The sequence below is a fragment of the Cynara cardunculus genome (genome assembly GCF_001531365.2).
Source record: "Cynara cardunculus var. scolymus isolate 2C chromosome LG 2, CcrdV1, whole genome shotgun sequence".
Taxonomy (NCBI): domain Eukaryota; kingdom Viridiplantae; phylum Streptophyta; class Magnoliopsida; order Asterales; family Asteraceae; genus Cynara; species Cynara cardunculus.
In genome coordinates, this window is record NC_037529.1 from 61,658,674 (window position 1) to 61,672,867 (window position 14,194).

The 14,194-nt window shown below is 34.9% G+C and overlaps 1 protein-coding gene across 1 annotated transcript; it reads left to right on the forward strand.

The window, feature by feature from the left end:
- The first annotated feature begins 5,136 nt into the window (after window positions 1-5,136).
- On the forward strand, window positions 5,137-6,406 carry LOC112506251 (stearoyl-[acyl-carrier-protein] 9-desaturase 6, chloroplastic-like). Its single transcript, XM_025110267.1, has 2 exons — window positions 5,137-5,718; window positions 5,840-6,406. Exons 1-2 carry the CDS (start codon window positions 5,137-5,139, stop codon window positions 6,404-6,406), a joined length of 1,149 nt encoding a protein of 382 aa, XP_024966035.1.
- Window positions 6,407-14,194: the final 7,788 nt, after the last annotated feature.

The window sequence follows — 14,194 nt, forward strand, 5'->3', positions numbered from 1 at the left end:
ACACGTCCAATTAATAACATATATATATAATAAATAAAATTGAAAATATATTAACTTATATTACTTAATTTTCTTACCATCTCATTTATATTGATTAGCATATTATATTATTAGTAATTTGTTTTAAATATATTATAAAATATTAACATTTAATTAATTATATAACATGTACTTTTTGTCATTTTATATTTTTCAACTAACTTATTAATTAGGTTTTTTTTTTTTAACCGTGATTAGTTGATTGTAACACCTCATTTCATATTTGCATATAACACATATTTCATATAACATGGAAATTAAATATTTACACATTGGTTCCAAATATATATAAAATGCTTACACCCAAAAGTAGCTACAACTTTTTCATATATATCCAATACAAGACTTGTAGAAATAATAAGATTTCAAATATGAGTAATAACATCTTCATAAAATCCATACATGTAAAGCAATCATGACATCTTCACATTTCCCTTTTCCTTTATTCTCCGATTGTGCCCGGCATGTAATGTCATTTTAAAACACAAAATGAGGGTTATTCCATAAGGTCTAGTGAGAAGTCATTTTTGATTGCTATTACAGGGTGAAAATCATCAAAAACACTCTTATAAATCCCATATTTGTATAAATAACAATTAAACAGTGTTTTATCAAAACAAATTTTTTTTATCACATCATATAGATGAGACAACCTCCTTTTTATTGCATTAATCCCATGAAATACCAAAGTCATCAAATTTAAACATAAAAATACCAACTTGTCGCATCTCATTAATGCGATCACAACTTTATATATCGCACCATATCAACTTGTCGCATCATATAGATGCAATATAATTTTTCCTCGCATCAATTACATAGTTTGTCACATCTTAGTGATGCGATAACTCCTCTTTTTCGCATAATAGGAATGCGATAAATCCATCTCCTCACATCACAAGGATGCGATAAAAATACTCTTTTCGCATCTCATTTATGTGATAACCTTATTCCTCACATCATAGTCATGTAATAAAATTATCTCATTTCATCATATGATGCGATAACCACACTCATCGCATCATGAATATGCGATAACAGTTCTCATGTAATCAAAGTCTCACTTTTAACATACTGAAGGTTTTGTCACCCTTATCCCAGTATAAGTCTCTTTTGATTATGTCACCCTTATTCCAACTAATTGCTAATTACATATCAAAACATAAAATCATGCTAAAAATAACATATAAACATTTTCAAACTCATGTATGAAACCATACGGTTTCTTCACCAAAAACATATCAAATGATGTTTATAAAAATAAAATTCATCTTGAAATGACACACTAGATGAAGATAATAACTCAATAGCAACGACAATTAAGAGCAAATAGTCGGAGTCATCTTCCTTTTGCTTATGTTTTATCGAACCTGAGTAAAATACACGCACCTTCTTTTTCTCTTTTTAAATTACTCCCAAAACAAAAGAAAATATCATGGCACATATAAACACATATATGCATTTTTAAAATATGAGGGGTGATGGATTTTAATTATTTTAAGTATATTTTCAAAATAATCCCTCAACTTTCTTCCATTAATCAAAATCAACCCCAAACTTTAATAATCTTTAACCCAATTATCACATTGATCATCTAACTTATCAGAACATCTTCAACATATTCTTTAAAATAGACAAAATGAAGTTATTGTTATATATCCATTTTACTCTAACAGATGCTCTATATAGATTTCTAAAATTGAGAAAACTAAAGGTAAATTCAAGTTTAAAAAATCCTTTAAAATTTAATGTATGAAGAGAGAAATTAATTCTTATTCATTTCGATCAATAGATTGGATTATTGCTAATTTATATAAAGTCTTTTTAAAAAGTATATTGAAATATTTTAATAATATTATTAATGTCGAAAGCTTTAAAATAGAAAATATAGTAAAATTAAATATAACTCTTTTTAAAGATTTTGTTTTTTGATTTATTATTTTAAAAAATTATAATAGACAAATATCTTTTGGATTTTGCTTTGGGAAATTGACTAAAATGATAAGTTTATATATCATACGCTAACAAAATAATCACTTTTCATACCTTTTTTGAAAAATAACTAACAAAATCACCCTTGGCGGGAGATTTTTACCAAATAGGGGCGATTTTGACCAGAAGGTATGGAGGGGTCTCACATGTATCTGATTTGCGGGATAATAGTCAGATATTATACCTGATTTTGTGGGGGCGATTTTGATCTTTTTTTTGTCTTCTAGTGAAAATAACTTTTGACGGAACGATTTCACACATTTGGGGTGATTTTTACCGGTATGGGCAATTTGAAAAAATTGAGAATTTAATTATCGTATATAAATATTACTCCATTTATTTCAAAATAAATGTCTATATATCTATTTATATTTCTCCAACTTATAAAATATAAATAAAGTTATAAATTTAAATTTAACAACATATCATGAAAGGCTTGTGAATTATAAATAAATTTAAATAAAAATTATTGAAAAATAAAATAAAAATTATTTATTGTTAAATTAGTAAACATTTAAACATTAAAGCAACCATGTTTTACAAATGATTAATTTAATTGTGTATCAATTATATGAGAATAAAGAACATGATATTGATCATAGTAAATATCGCCATGCATGAATGCATAGTCACCACTTCATTATCTAAAAGGCCATGCCTATTGGCAACCCGGCAAAAGTAGAAAATGTAAGAAATAAGTAATAACTCAGTGTTCATAAATACACAAAATGAGTGAGTAAACGTAGCGTTGGGTTGTAAAGCGAAAACAACCATGCATACCTCATTGGCATGTGCCGATCTAGTTCTCACTGATCAATAGTTGAACTTCGTACTTCCTAATGGTGAATCGGACATGATCAAGATCACGAGGTGCACCAAATCCGTACAATCTCTCTTTTTTCCTTCCTTCATACCACTGTTTGCGCTCGTAAATCTGCATCAACACGTGGATTAGCGGTGATGCCCTCCGCATAGCCTTGAATTATACTGTACTGATACACGTACATCCTACAATACGTGTAAATAGAAAACCTAATGGGTATTTAAAAAAAATCAGTAACATAACCACTATAAATTGAACATTCAATCAACCCTAATATTTTCTCAAAAATTTACAAACCAAACCATGATAAATGAATCTTGATGTTAGCGTAACAATTATGAAGTAAACAAAAATAGCTTCAGTAGTTGTCCAAACATGGCCACTATTAAATGAAGTAAACAAGAAAATAACCAAAATCAAAACATAAGCGAAGATTGCAGAACTCATGACACGATCGACACTCGCCTCCTCACCGGCATAGGAGATGACTTGAGGCGGGGCAGAGATGGTGCGAGAGCACTGGCAATAGGGACTCTGGCAACGTCAATGGGGGCACTGATGGAGACAGTGACGGATCCAGGAAATTAATGGGATGGGGGCATGTTGAATGGGACTTGGGGGAGGGAAGCATATGGTCATATGAGACTGGGGAAACCATGTAAGACGAGGATGGAAATAGAAAATTTAAGCTATTCAACAAAAGTTTTTGGTTTTTTACTAGGGGGCCTTTCCCGAGTGCTTAAACACTGGATCCGCCCTGGATGGAGAGAAATATGCATATTTAGGTTTACCAACATAGATGGTTGCTGTGTGATGAAGACCCAATTTTCCTTCTTTTTTTAAAAGTTTAAAATCCGTTTTTACCACCGTAACATGCTATCAGTCATTTTTATAGGTCAAAAGAACCAATTTAATCGGTTTCAGTAAATGCATGGACTTATTTGTTTAAGAAGTTGTGTAATGACTCAATAATTAATCACGATTAATATGAAAGTTGGTTGGACTTTTCAGACTTCTACTTGTTATAAGTAACCCATTTTCATAAACATTGCTTGAAAATAAACCCTTCTTTTTGCAAATGACTCATTAAATTATGCCTACAATAATACGTATATTATTAAAACAAACCATGGGATTAGGGGTGACAATGAGTCAAGTTGGGTTGGGTTCGACTTCAACCCATTTATTAAACAGGTTGAAATTTTCAACCCAACCCAACCCAACCCAACCCATTTAATTAAATGGGTTGAGATTTTGCAACCCAACCCAACCTGTTACTTAAATGGGTTGATAACGGGTTGATCTGTTTACGATTTTCTTAACCAACCTGTTAAATAAATGAGTTGAACATAGGTTGACCCATTTAATTTTAAAATTTTAAATAAAAAAAGAACTAGACTATTTAACTTTTTTTGAATAAAACATAACACAACCACAAATACAACCAAATTGTTCAAATTTTGAATAAAACACAACCACAACAAATATATTGTTCAAAATAAGTTGAATTTTTTTAAATTCTAAGTAACTCGACTTCCACTTTCATCAACCCTAATTTCACTCTCGGTATTACTTTCTTTTTTATCTTCTATCTTCTCTGTCATGATTGCAATACATAGCGCCTCAAGATGCGATTCCATTTGTACTACGTATAAATTAAATTACAAGTTAGGAACTGTTTGATTCTATCAACAAAACACAAGCGGAAGTAGGAAGATCCTTTATTTTAGCTCCGCAAGGGTGAATGACTCTGCTATCGCTCAAGCCTCAACGCCTCAACCTCAAACCTCAAACCGGAACCAACCGAAATCTTTGATTGGAGAAGGTAGAACTCAAAAGAAGGGGCGAAGATTGATAACATCGACCGAAGAAAATGAAGCATTGAAGACGCGAGACTCATGATACTAAATTACTGATATTGTATGAAGGATTGAAAATTGAAGCGTCGTTTAACTCGTGAGTTGTGATACTAAAAGTTTGGCCAATATATTTAAGAAGAAACAAAATAAAAAATAAAAAATTAATATAATAGATATAATCTTAAGAATAAAATAAATTTATATAATATTTTAAGTGGGTTGAAAACAGGTCAAAAAATTCAACTCAACCCAACCCATTTATTTAAATGGGTTGAAAATCTCAACCCAGTTAATTTTGGGTTGAGTTCGGATCGGATTAACGAGTTAGGTATTTTTTTGCCACCCTACATGGGATATGTGCTGGCATGAGGCTTATAAAAACGGACGTATCTCGAGATATGAAGACCAAACAAAAATTAAACCATGCTTTGCATTTCCTCTCCTGCTTTACGATGCCCCTCATTTGGCAAAACCAAAACTCAACATCATCATATACTCCCACGAGCCATTGTAACAGGACTGCAGGTGACCACCAATCACCACCATGCCATCATCCACTCAATGCCATCGGAAAAAGTTGAGATCATCAAGTCACTCGAGCCCTGGGTTGCACAATCCATCCTCCCTTTCCTCAAACCAACAGATGAGTCCTGGCAGCCTAGTGACTTCCTACCCAACTCTTCTCAGCCATTCGATCAATTCATCACCGAGGTGCAGACCCTCCGTGACTGGTCAGCCATGTTGCCCGATGACTACCTTGTGGTTCTTATAGGTAATATGATCACAGAGGAGGCTTTGCCGTCATACGAGACCCAGCTCAACACCTATGATGGGATCCGTGATGAGACTGGAGCTGATACGAGCCCTTGGGCCACATGGACACGAGCTTGGACTGCAGAAGAGAACCGGCATGGTGACTTGCTTCGTACTTATCTATATCTTTCTGGTCGGGTGGATATGTTGATGATAGAGAGGACCATCCAGAATCTGATTGCTTCCGGCATGGTTAACATATGATGCTTCCTACTATTTGTTTTGAATCAAAATCCAGCTAAAATTTGATTAAAATAACTCATCAAGTGGTAAGTAATTGATTTGAATCACAGTTAATTATATATTCCTACAGGACCCAGAAGCAGAGAATAATCCCTACTTGGGCTTCGTATATACATCCTTCCAAGAAAGTGCCACCTTCGTGTCACATGGAAACACTGCACGTATAGCAAAGGAGAAGGGTGATCTTGTGCTTGCTCGCATATGTGGCATCATTGCATCTGATGAAAAGCGTCACGAGAAGGCCTACATCAAAATAGTCGAGAAGCTACTTGAAGTGGATACCACGACTGCCATGCTAGCAATTGCGGATATGATGCGAAAGAGGATCACAATGCCTGCTTATCTCATGAATGATGGGCATGATGCATCTCTATTTAGCCATTACTCTGCAGTATCCCATCGTCTCGGGGTCTACACCGCAGGTGATTACGCTAATATTTTGGAGTTTTTAGTGCAACGATGGAGGCTGGAGAAGTTGGAGGCGCTGACGAGCGAAGGACGACGTGCACAAGAGTACGTGTGTGGGTTAGCACCAAGGATCAGGAAGTTGCAGGAGCGTAGTCATGAGCGGGCTCAGAAAATGAAACAGCATGGTGTGAAGTTTAGCTGGATTTTCAATAAGAAGGTCATGCTGTAGAGTGATCGTACTTGAATGATTATTTAGCCTTGTGAACGAGAATCTGAATCTTGAATGGTTATTGACAGAGAATTAAAATCGAAAAATAAATATATTAAAATAAATGATACCTTTTTCTACTTTTATGCTAGATTTCTGTTAAGTCAATAATTGCATGTGCACGAGCATATTTTTTAAAGGTGTTTTGGTCTGTTTGCTTTCATCTTTCCTGCTTATTCATCTTCATTTTAACAACTTCTTCATCTTTTAGCTTCTATCATCTTCTTCGTTATTATTTTGGTAAATTGAAACTTATTAAACACAATAACATCCAAAGATCAAATAAAAAGAAACCAAAATCAATTGGAATAGTGGAAATTAAGCTTAATTTTTGCCCGGAATATGCAAAATATGTTCCATGTTGATACTCTTGAAAATATGCTTTAACTTCAAAAGTCGTCCCAAAATACCCATGCTACTTAATCCAAAGTATACTTAATGTGGTCCACTTCTCTTTCCGTGCTTATTTCGATAACAGTCGCAAAGGATGATTGATAGGAAATCGATCATTTAGATATCTTTAAGACGGCTACATTGAGCTTTTCGGCTTATTTTTCTCACGATGGTCTCGAAATTGTCTTTATATACAATCTTAACTCCCTATAAAATTAATATCCATTTGCAAGATTGCAATCAAGAGATATATTCATTGCTATGTCATTAAACATTCTTCAATAAAAGACATGTGGCAGAGAAAAAAGGAGATTTTTTATGACTTGATCATTCCTCTTAATTAAGAACAATATGAGTAGTATAGTCATTTTCCTTGTACAAACATTGAGCAGTAGTAATTCCTCTCACGAGTAACCCAATGGTGAGTTACTACGCTCATTGTCCTCCCCATGGGTAGTAGGTAGTAATTCCTGTTACGCATATTGCATTAGGATCGCATCACTACGTTCCCTAATAAGAATAGGAGGTCTTCGGAAAATGCACTAGCTACGGGTGCATGAGAGTGTACAAAATGCGCAGTTCCACTACTCCGTTTTGTTATGTTCTATTTTTCGGACTGCGTTAACAAAGATCACTTGAACCTTGTTATAAATCTATTTCCTGTATTTCTTTCATACATTAATTTGTACAAGTTAATTTGATGTGTTTGATAACCATTTGATATCTACTTGATATACTTTAAAATTCAAACATATATGTATTACCTCGATACGTTCAATAACTGTTGTTGCATGTGTCATTAATTATATGCATTACAAGATTTAAATTTACAAAATTTTGCTTAAACCAGAAAAGAGGCAAGTAGAGAGAAGATTTTTTAGAGAGTCATGTTGGATATGAATCTGGGTTGTACTAATAATTCTGATAATCCATTAATTTCACAGAAGCCATAGGACAGAGTATATGTACAGATACATACACAGACCGAAGGGATGCAACCCTTCAATACCAACATACGATACTTATCATATGACAGTTAATTAACTGTCATATGTAGACTTAACAAAAAATAACTACCGTTTAATATATAACGGCTATAATAACTAGCTTATATTTCAACACACCCCCTTAAGCTAGTAATTGTGAAACTCCCAATCTTCCTCACATGTTTGCAAAGCTTCCGATCTGAAGTGCCTTTGTAAAGCAATCTGCCAATTGTTCCTTTGTTCCTCAAGAGACCACTGTCACCTCACCATTATACACTAATTCACGGATAAAATGATACTTAATGCGTATGTGCTTGCTTTTACCGTGATATACAGGATTTTTGGTTAAAGCTATTGCAGAGCGGTTGTCACAGTAGATAGTCGTAGGATCACTTTGTGTATGTTCTAGTTCTAATAACAGAAACCTTAACCATAAGGCTTGACACCCAGCTGTTGACAGAGACATATATTCTGTTTCTATAGATGACAAGACAACCACGTTTTGCTTTTTGGATTGCCAAGATACTGCTCCCGATCCTAAGTTAAAAAGATAATCTGCTGTGCTTCTTCCATCATCAAAGTTTCCACCGAAATCACTATCACTATAACTCGTTAGTTTGAAATCCAGTACCTTAGAATAAGTGATGCCATAGTTGAGAGTTCCTTTTACATACTTGAGAATCCTCTTTCCTGTCTCCCAATGACAGTTTTTAGGTGATTCCATGAACCGGCTAATTATACTAACTGAGAACACCAAATCAGGTCTGGTAGCAGTTAGATACATGAGACTTCCAACCAGGCTTCTATAGATACTAGGATCAACCTCTTTCTCCCTGCTTTCTTTTGATAATTTTAACCCAAACTCCATAGGTGTACTGACAGAATTACATTCAATCAGGTTAAATTTATTTAACAGGCCTTGAGCATACCTTTGTTGAGAGATCATGATTTTCTCATTTTCTTGTCTTACTTCGATTCCCAAAAAGTAGTGAAGAAGTCCCATGTCTGTCATATCGAACTCCTCTTTCATCGAATTCTTGAATTCTTCAACCATTTTTGAAGAATTTCCTGTAAAAACTAAATCATCCACATATATGCATACAATAAGCATCATACCATCAGTCCCTTTTGTAAACACAATATGTTCTTGAGGGCATTTTTTGAAAACATTGCTTTGAAAGTAGCCTACAATTTGACTGTACCAAGCACGTGGTGTTTAAGCCCATATAAAGCCTTCTTTAGATGACATACTTTGTGTTCCTCTCCTTTCTTCAACCTTCTGGTTGTTCAATATACACATCCTCTTCTAGCCTTCCATTTAAGAAAGCTCATTTCACATCCATCTGATGTACTTTCCAGCTGTGTTGAGCAGCAATGGCAAATACTAATCTCATAGTTTCCAACCTTATAATTGGTGCAAACACTTCTTGGTAATCAATGCCATACTTTTTCTTGTAACCTTTAACTACTAACCTTGCTTTGTGCTTGTCGATTTCTCCTTTCTCATTAAGTTTTGTCTTGTAAATCCATTTGACTCCAATTGGCTTGTGACCCTCTGGTAGATCCACTAATTCCCAGGTATCATTCTTTAAGATGGCTTCAATTTCTTTATCCATTGCTTCTCTTCATATCTTCTTTTGAATGGCATCTTCAAATAGCAAAGGGTCTGCATTAAAAAATAGAGCAAAGTCTGCTACATCATTGAAGTCTATCCTCCTTGTAGTGTTGTAGATGTCATTTAGGCTCATATAACCTCTCTTAGGTGGACTTTCTGAGGAGGACTCTTGAAGGTCTGATCTTTGCACATCATTCTCACTTATTGGTGATTTTGGACTTTGACTATCTTGACTTGAAGTTGCTGGAGTAGTATTCTGATTAGCATCACTTGTAGCTGTTTCCTTTGATGCTTCTGTTCCACTCATATCTTGGATAATGTTATCATTTGAATTTGAAGAATCATCCCATGCCTTTCCTTCCTCAAATATCACATCTCAACTAATAATAGTCTTCTTAGTGATTGGATTGTAGAGCTTATAAGCTTTTGATCGTTCACTGTAACCAACTAAAATGGTTCTTTCTGATTATTCTTCCAACTTGCTCCTTTTCTGGTCTGGTACATGTGCATATGCTAAGCAACCAAATGTCCTTAGATGTGCAACAGTTGGTTTACGGCCACTCCAAGCCTCTTGAAGAGTCATATTTGAAAGGCTTTTAGTGGAGGTTCTATTTAGTAAATAACATGCACATAAAACAGCTTCTGCCCAATACTGATCACCTAAACCTTTGCTTTTTATCATGCTTCTGGCTTTATAAATAAGAGTTCTGTTTACTCTCTCTGCCACCCCATTTTGCTGAGGTGTATATCTGGTAGTCACTTGGTGGTGGATGCCATTTTCTTTTAGAAAGTCCAAAAAATAAATGGCATTGTATTCACCACCCCCATCAAATCTAAAAGTCTTGATTTGGTGTCCACTTTGTTTCTCAACAAATAATTTGAAGGTTCTAAAAACATCAAGTACTTCTGATTTTTCCTTTAAGAAGTAAACCCAAAGTTTCCTACTAAAATCATCCATAAAGGTGAGTAAATACCTATTTCCAGAAATGGAGGCTGTTTTCATAGGACCACATACGTCTGAATGAATAAGCTCAATTGGCTTATGGGCTCTCCATGCCTTTTCTTGAGGAAACGGTTCTCTTGACTGTTTTCCAAGTATGCAGGCTTCACAGTGATCATCTATCTTGTTGATGTTAGGCAATCCCMATACCAAGTTGTGYTTATGSATAAAGCTTAGATAACCGAAATTAACATKTCCAAACCTTTGATGCYAYAAAAGGGAATTYTGTTTGGTAGTCAAGTTGAATGAGAATAAGGTGTCTCCTTTGAAATTCAGAGGAAACATCTTATTTGTGGTCATATTTATTCTTCCAAGCAGAATCCCATTCGGGTCTCTTATTTCACAAGTATTGTTTTTGAAGTGAACATCATACCTTTTTTGAAGGAGCTGTCCCACACTGAGAAAACTGTGTTTTAGATCAGGAACAAAGTATACATTTGATATTTTCTTGTGTCCTATCTTGGTGTCAACTGTGATCTCTCCAATTCCTTGAACAATTAATCTTTTGTCGTCTCCTGTTCTCACTTCTCGTTTATGACTTTCATCTAATTGAGTAAAGAGTGCCTTGTTGTTTGTCWTGTGGTTACTACACCCRCTATCTATGTACCAARTATCATCTGTTGATACTTCTAAGGTGTTGAGTATCATGAACATCGAATCATCTTCATTATTGGTTTCTATGTTTAAGAAAGTAGATCCTCTTTCTTCTGCGATTCGTTTTCTACAGTATGTGGCTATGTGCCCAAATTTTTGGCAATATAGACATTGAAGAGGTGTTGTATCCCTTTGAACCTGTCTTTGTTATCATATTGCTGAGTTTTGTCAAAAGTTTTTCCTTTTTCTTGTTCATCTGCAGAGTGTAATTGAAAGGCTTGTTCAAATGGTGAGATGTCAAATTGTCTCATCCTCAATTCATGTGATTGTAGGATTCCAAGATGATTTTTGAGTGACATGAAATCCAAGTCTTTAGATTCCTCAATTGCAACTAGTATGTATTCAAACTTTCGTGTGAGGCTTCTAAGAATTTTCTCGACAACCCTTTTGTCTTCAATATTTTCACCATTTAATCTTAATTGATTGAGTATCAAGACCGTACGATTGTAGAATTCTTCCATAGTTTTTGAGTCTCTCATCTTGAGTGCATCAAATTCACATCTCAAGGTTTGTAATTTCACTAGTTTTACTCTATCTTCTCCTCTGTATGTCCTATAAAGCATATCCCATGCCTCTTTTGCAGATTTTGAGAAGTGATGCATTCGAAGATAATTTCATCCACTGCCTGGTAAATTATGTGCAAAGCTTTTTTATCCTTCTTTAAATTTCGCATGTCTTCTTCTTGTTCTTCGGAAATTTCGCTGAATTGATCAGGATATTCACATCCTTGATCAATCACGTCCCATAGTTCCTGGGATTCAAATAACACCTTCATTGAATGCTCCAGTGATAATAATTTTTCCCATTCAATCTTGGGATTTGATTGTTTAACGGATTGATTGATGTCGAAGCCATGTGTATATGGCTCTGATACCACAATGTTGGATATGAATCTGGATTGTACTAATAATTCTGATAATCCATTAATTTCACAGAAGCCATAAGACAGAGTATATGTACAGATACAGACACAGACCGAAGGGATTCAACCCTTCAATACCAATAGACGCTACTTTTCATATGACAGTTAATTAATTATCATTTGTAAACTTAACAGAAAATAACTACCGTTTAATATATAACGGCTATAATAACTAGCTTATATTTCAACACGTTAGTGGTTAAGCTAAATGTTTGTGTTGTTATATTTTGTACTAGCATTACTACTCAACTGAACCAACTAAGCTCAAAACGAACTAATATATTAAAACTGTAATCTAATTATAGTTCCATGAATGGCTAATGCAGTTTTCTTTTTCAATGTGTCCTGAGATACACATGTGTCATGAATAAAAGGAATGGTACCAGGTAGAGATTGCAAATTCCACTCATAGATAGAATACTGAAAACGCTTAAGCTAGCAAGGGAACATAGAAAAAGAGGAGAGAGAGAGAGAGAGAGAGAGAGAGATAGAGCGAGAGAGAGGGGGAGAGAGAGAAGCGAGATCATCGAAGGGCCGATCAGGAAGAACTCGTCACTTGTCAATGACTCCTTGGGGAGGGGGGAAGCCATCAACTCCGTTCTTACCAACTTCCTGCTGGATTTGAATGAAGCAAGTCCGTGGGGACTGTTTCGCAAGTATGAGAAGCTGGTAGATGTGTACATTGCCAAGGAAGATGAATGTTTTTTTAGGAAGTTTGGATTCGCTAGATTCTTGGGAGTAGGATATGCGAAGAATCTAGAGAGGGAACTCGACCAACATTTGGATTGACTCTTATCACGTTAGAGTCAACATATCTAAATTTAGAAAGGAAGAGAGAAGTAGAGTGTTCAAAGCACTGGAAACGGTCGTCCGAGAAATCAGCAGTTGAGCCTTATGACAAAAGCAGGAAAGATGATTCGAGTAAGCAAATGAGAGGTTCGGCCTCAAGATCTTTTGCGGACGTCGTCAAACAAGGAAGGCAAGTTAAAGTTGATACAAGTAATGCAACAAGTAAAATAGGACAAGTTAAAGAGAACGGGTTGGCCGTAGTTCACCAGTTAATATCATTCTACCTGTAGGCATGAAAAAGAGGATGGATAATACCCTCATTGTGGAAGTCCTTACTAATGCATCTTAACTATCACTCTATTAGTTTGTCTTTTACTTTCAACACATCTATATATATAATGATTTTTTATCACAACCACACTCAAACCAAAAAAATTCTCTCTTAAAAAGAAATGACAACAAATATTGAGATAGTTCAGATAGGTATTTTTAGTGGAGGTTTCTGGCGTTTAGTTAACGGGATGGTAGATTATATTCAAGAAACTCAAAAGGTGGTCATGTTGTTGTTGGTACACCTAGCTAACATATTCAGGTTTGATTAGTTATTAAGCGAGAAAATTGAACTTACCAGATTTACATAAGGTTAACGTATATATCTCCTTTATCTAGTGCGGTTTTCAAGTTATTTAACATTGAGGATGTGAGAAATTTTCTAGCTATTGGTATGGAAATTTCACCACAAGCCCTTAGATTATATGTTTGTGATCGTGGTGATGGAAACAATCAACCCAACCCAAGCCAAGATATAGTTCCAGTCACTCTGTTTGGGTCAGGACACCCCTAGTATATACTTCCACTCTTTTCGTATAAGCCGAACCAAAGGCAAGAGACAGTTCTAGTTACTCCATATGAGCTAGGTCACAACCAATAGATACTTCCACTCATTCCATACCCGTGATTGCAAAGTGATGAGACAGCTCCGAGCACTTACATATCAGTCATACCAAAATCAGTATCAACCATTTCAAACTCCATATGAAGCATACCAATCTCAGTATCACCTGTTTCAAAGCCAGGGGACGTACATAACTCCATATCATTCGTACGAAACTCTATACCAGTCGTACCAAACTCTATATAAGTCATATGAAAATCGTCCGACATACCAATACCATGATCTACCACTGATTATGGCATATCGTGTTTTCAAAATTCCTGCCAAAGAATATGAGGCCAATTAGATAACATCAAAAATGCATCCGAGAAATATAAAGTTGATTAAGATCCTTATTATGGGGCTATTTTTGGAATTGTTTGTATCATCCCAATATAGATAAATATTTAGGGATACAATGAGATGATAGTGATACCTAACTAGACGAGGAAGATA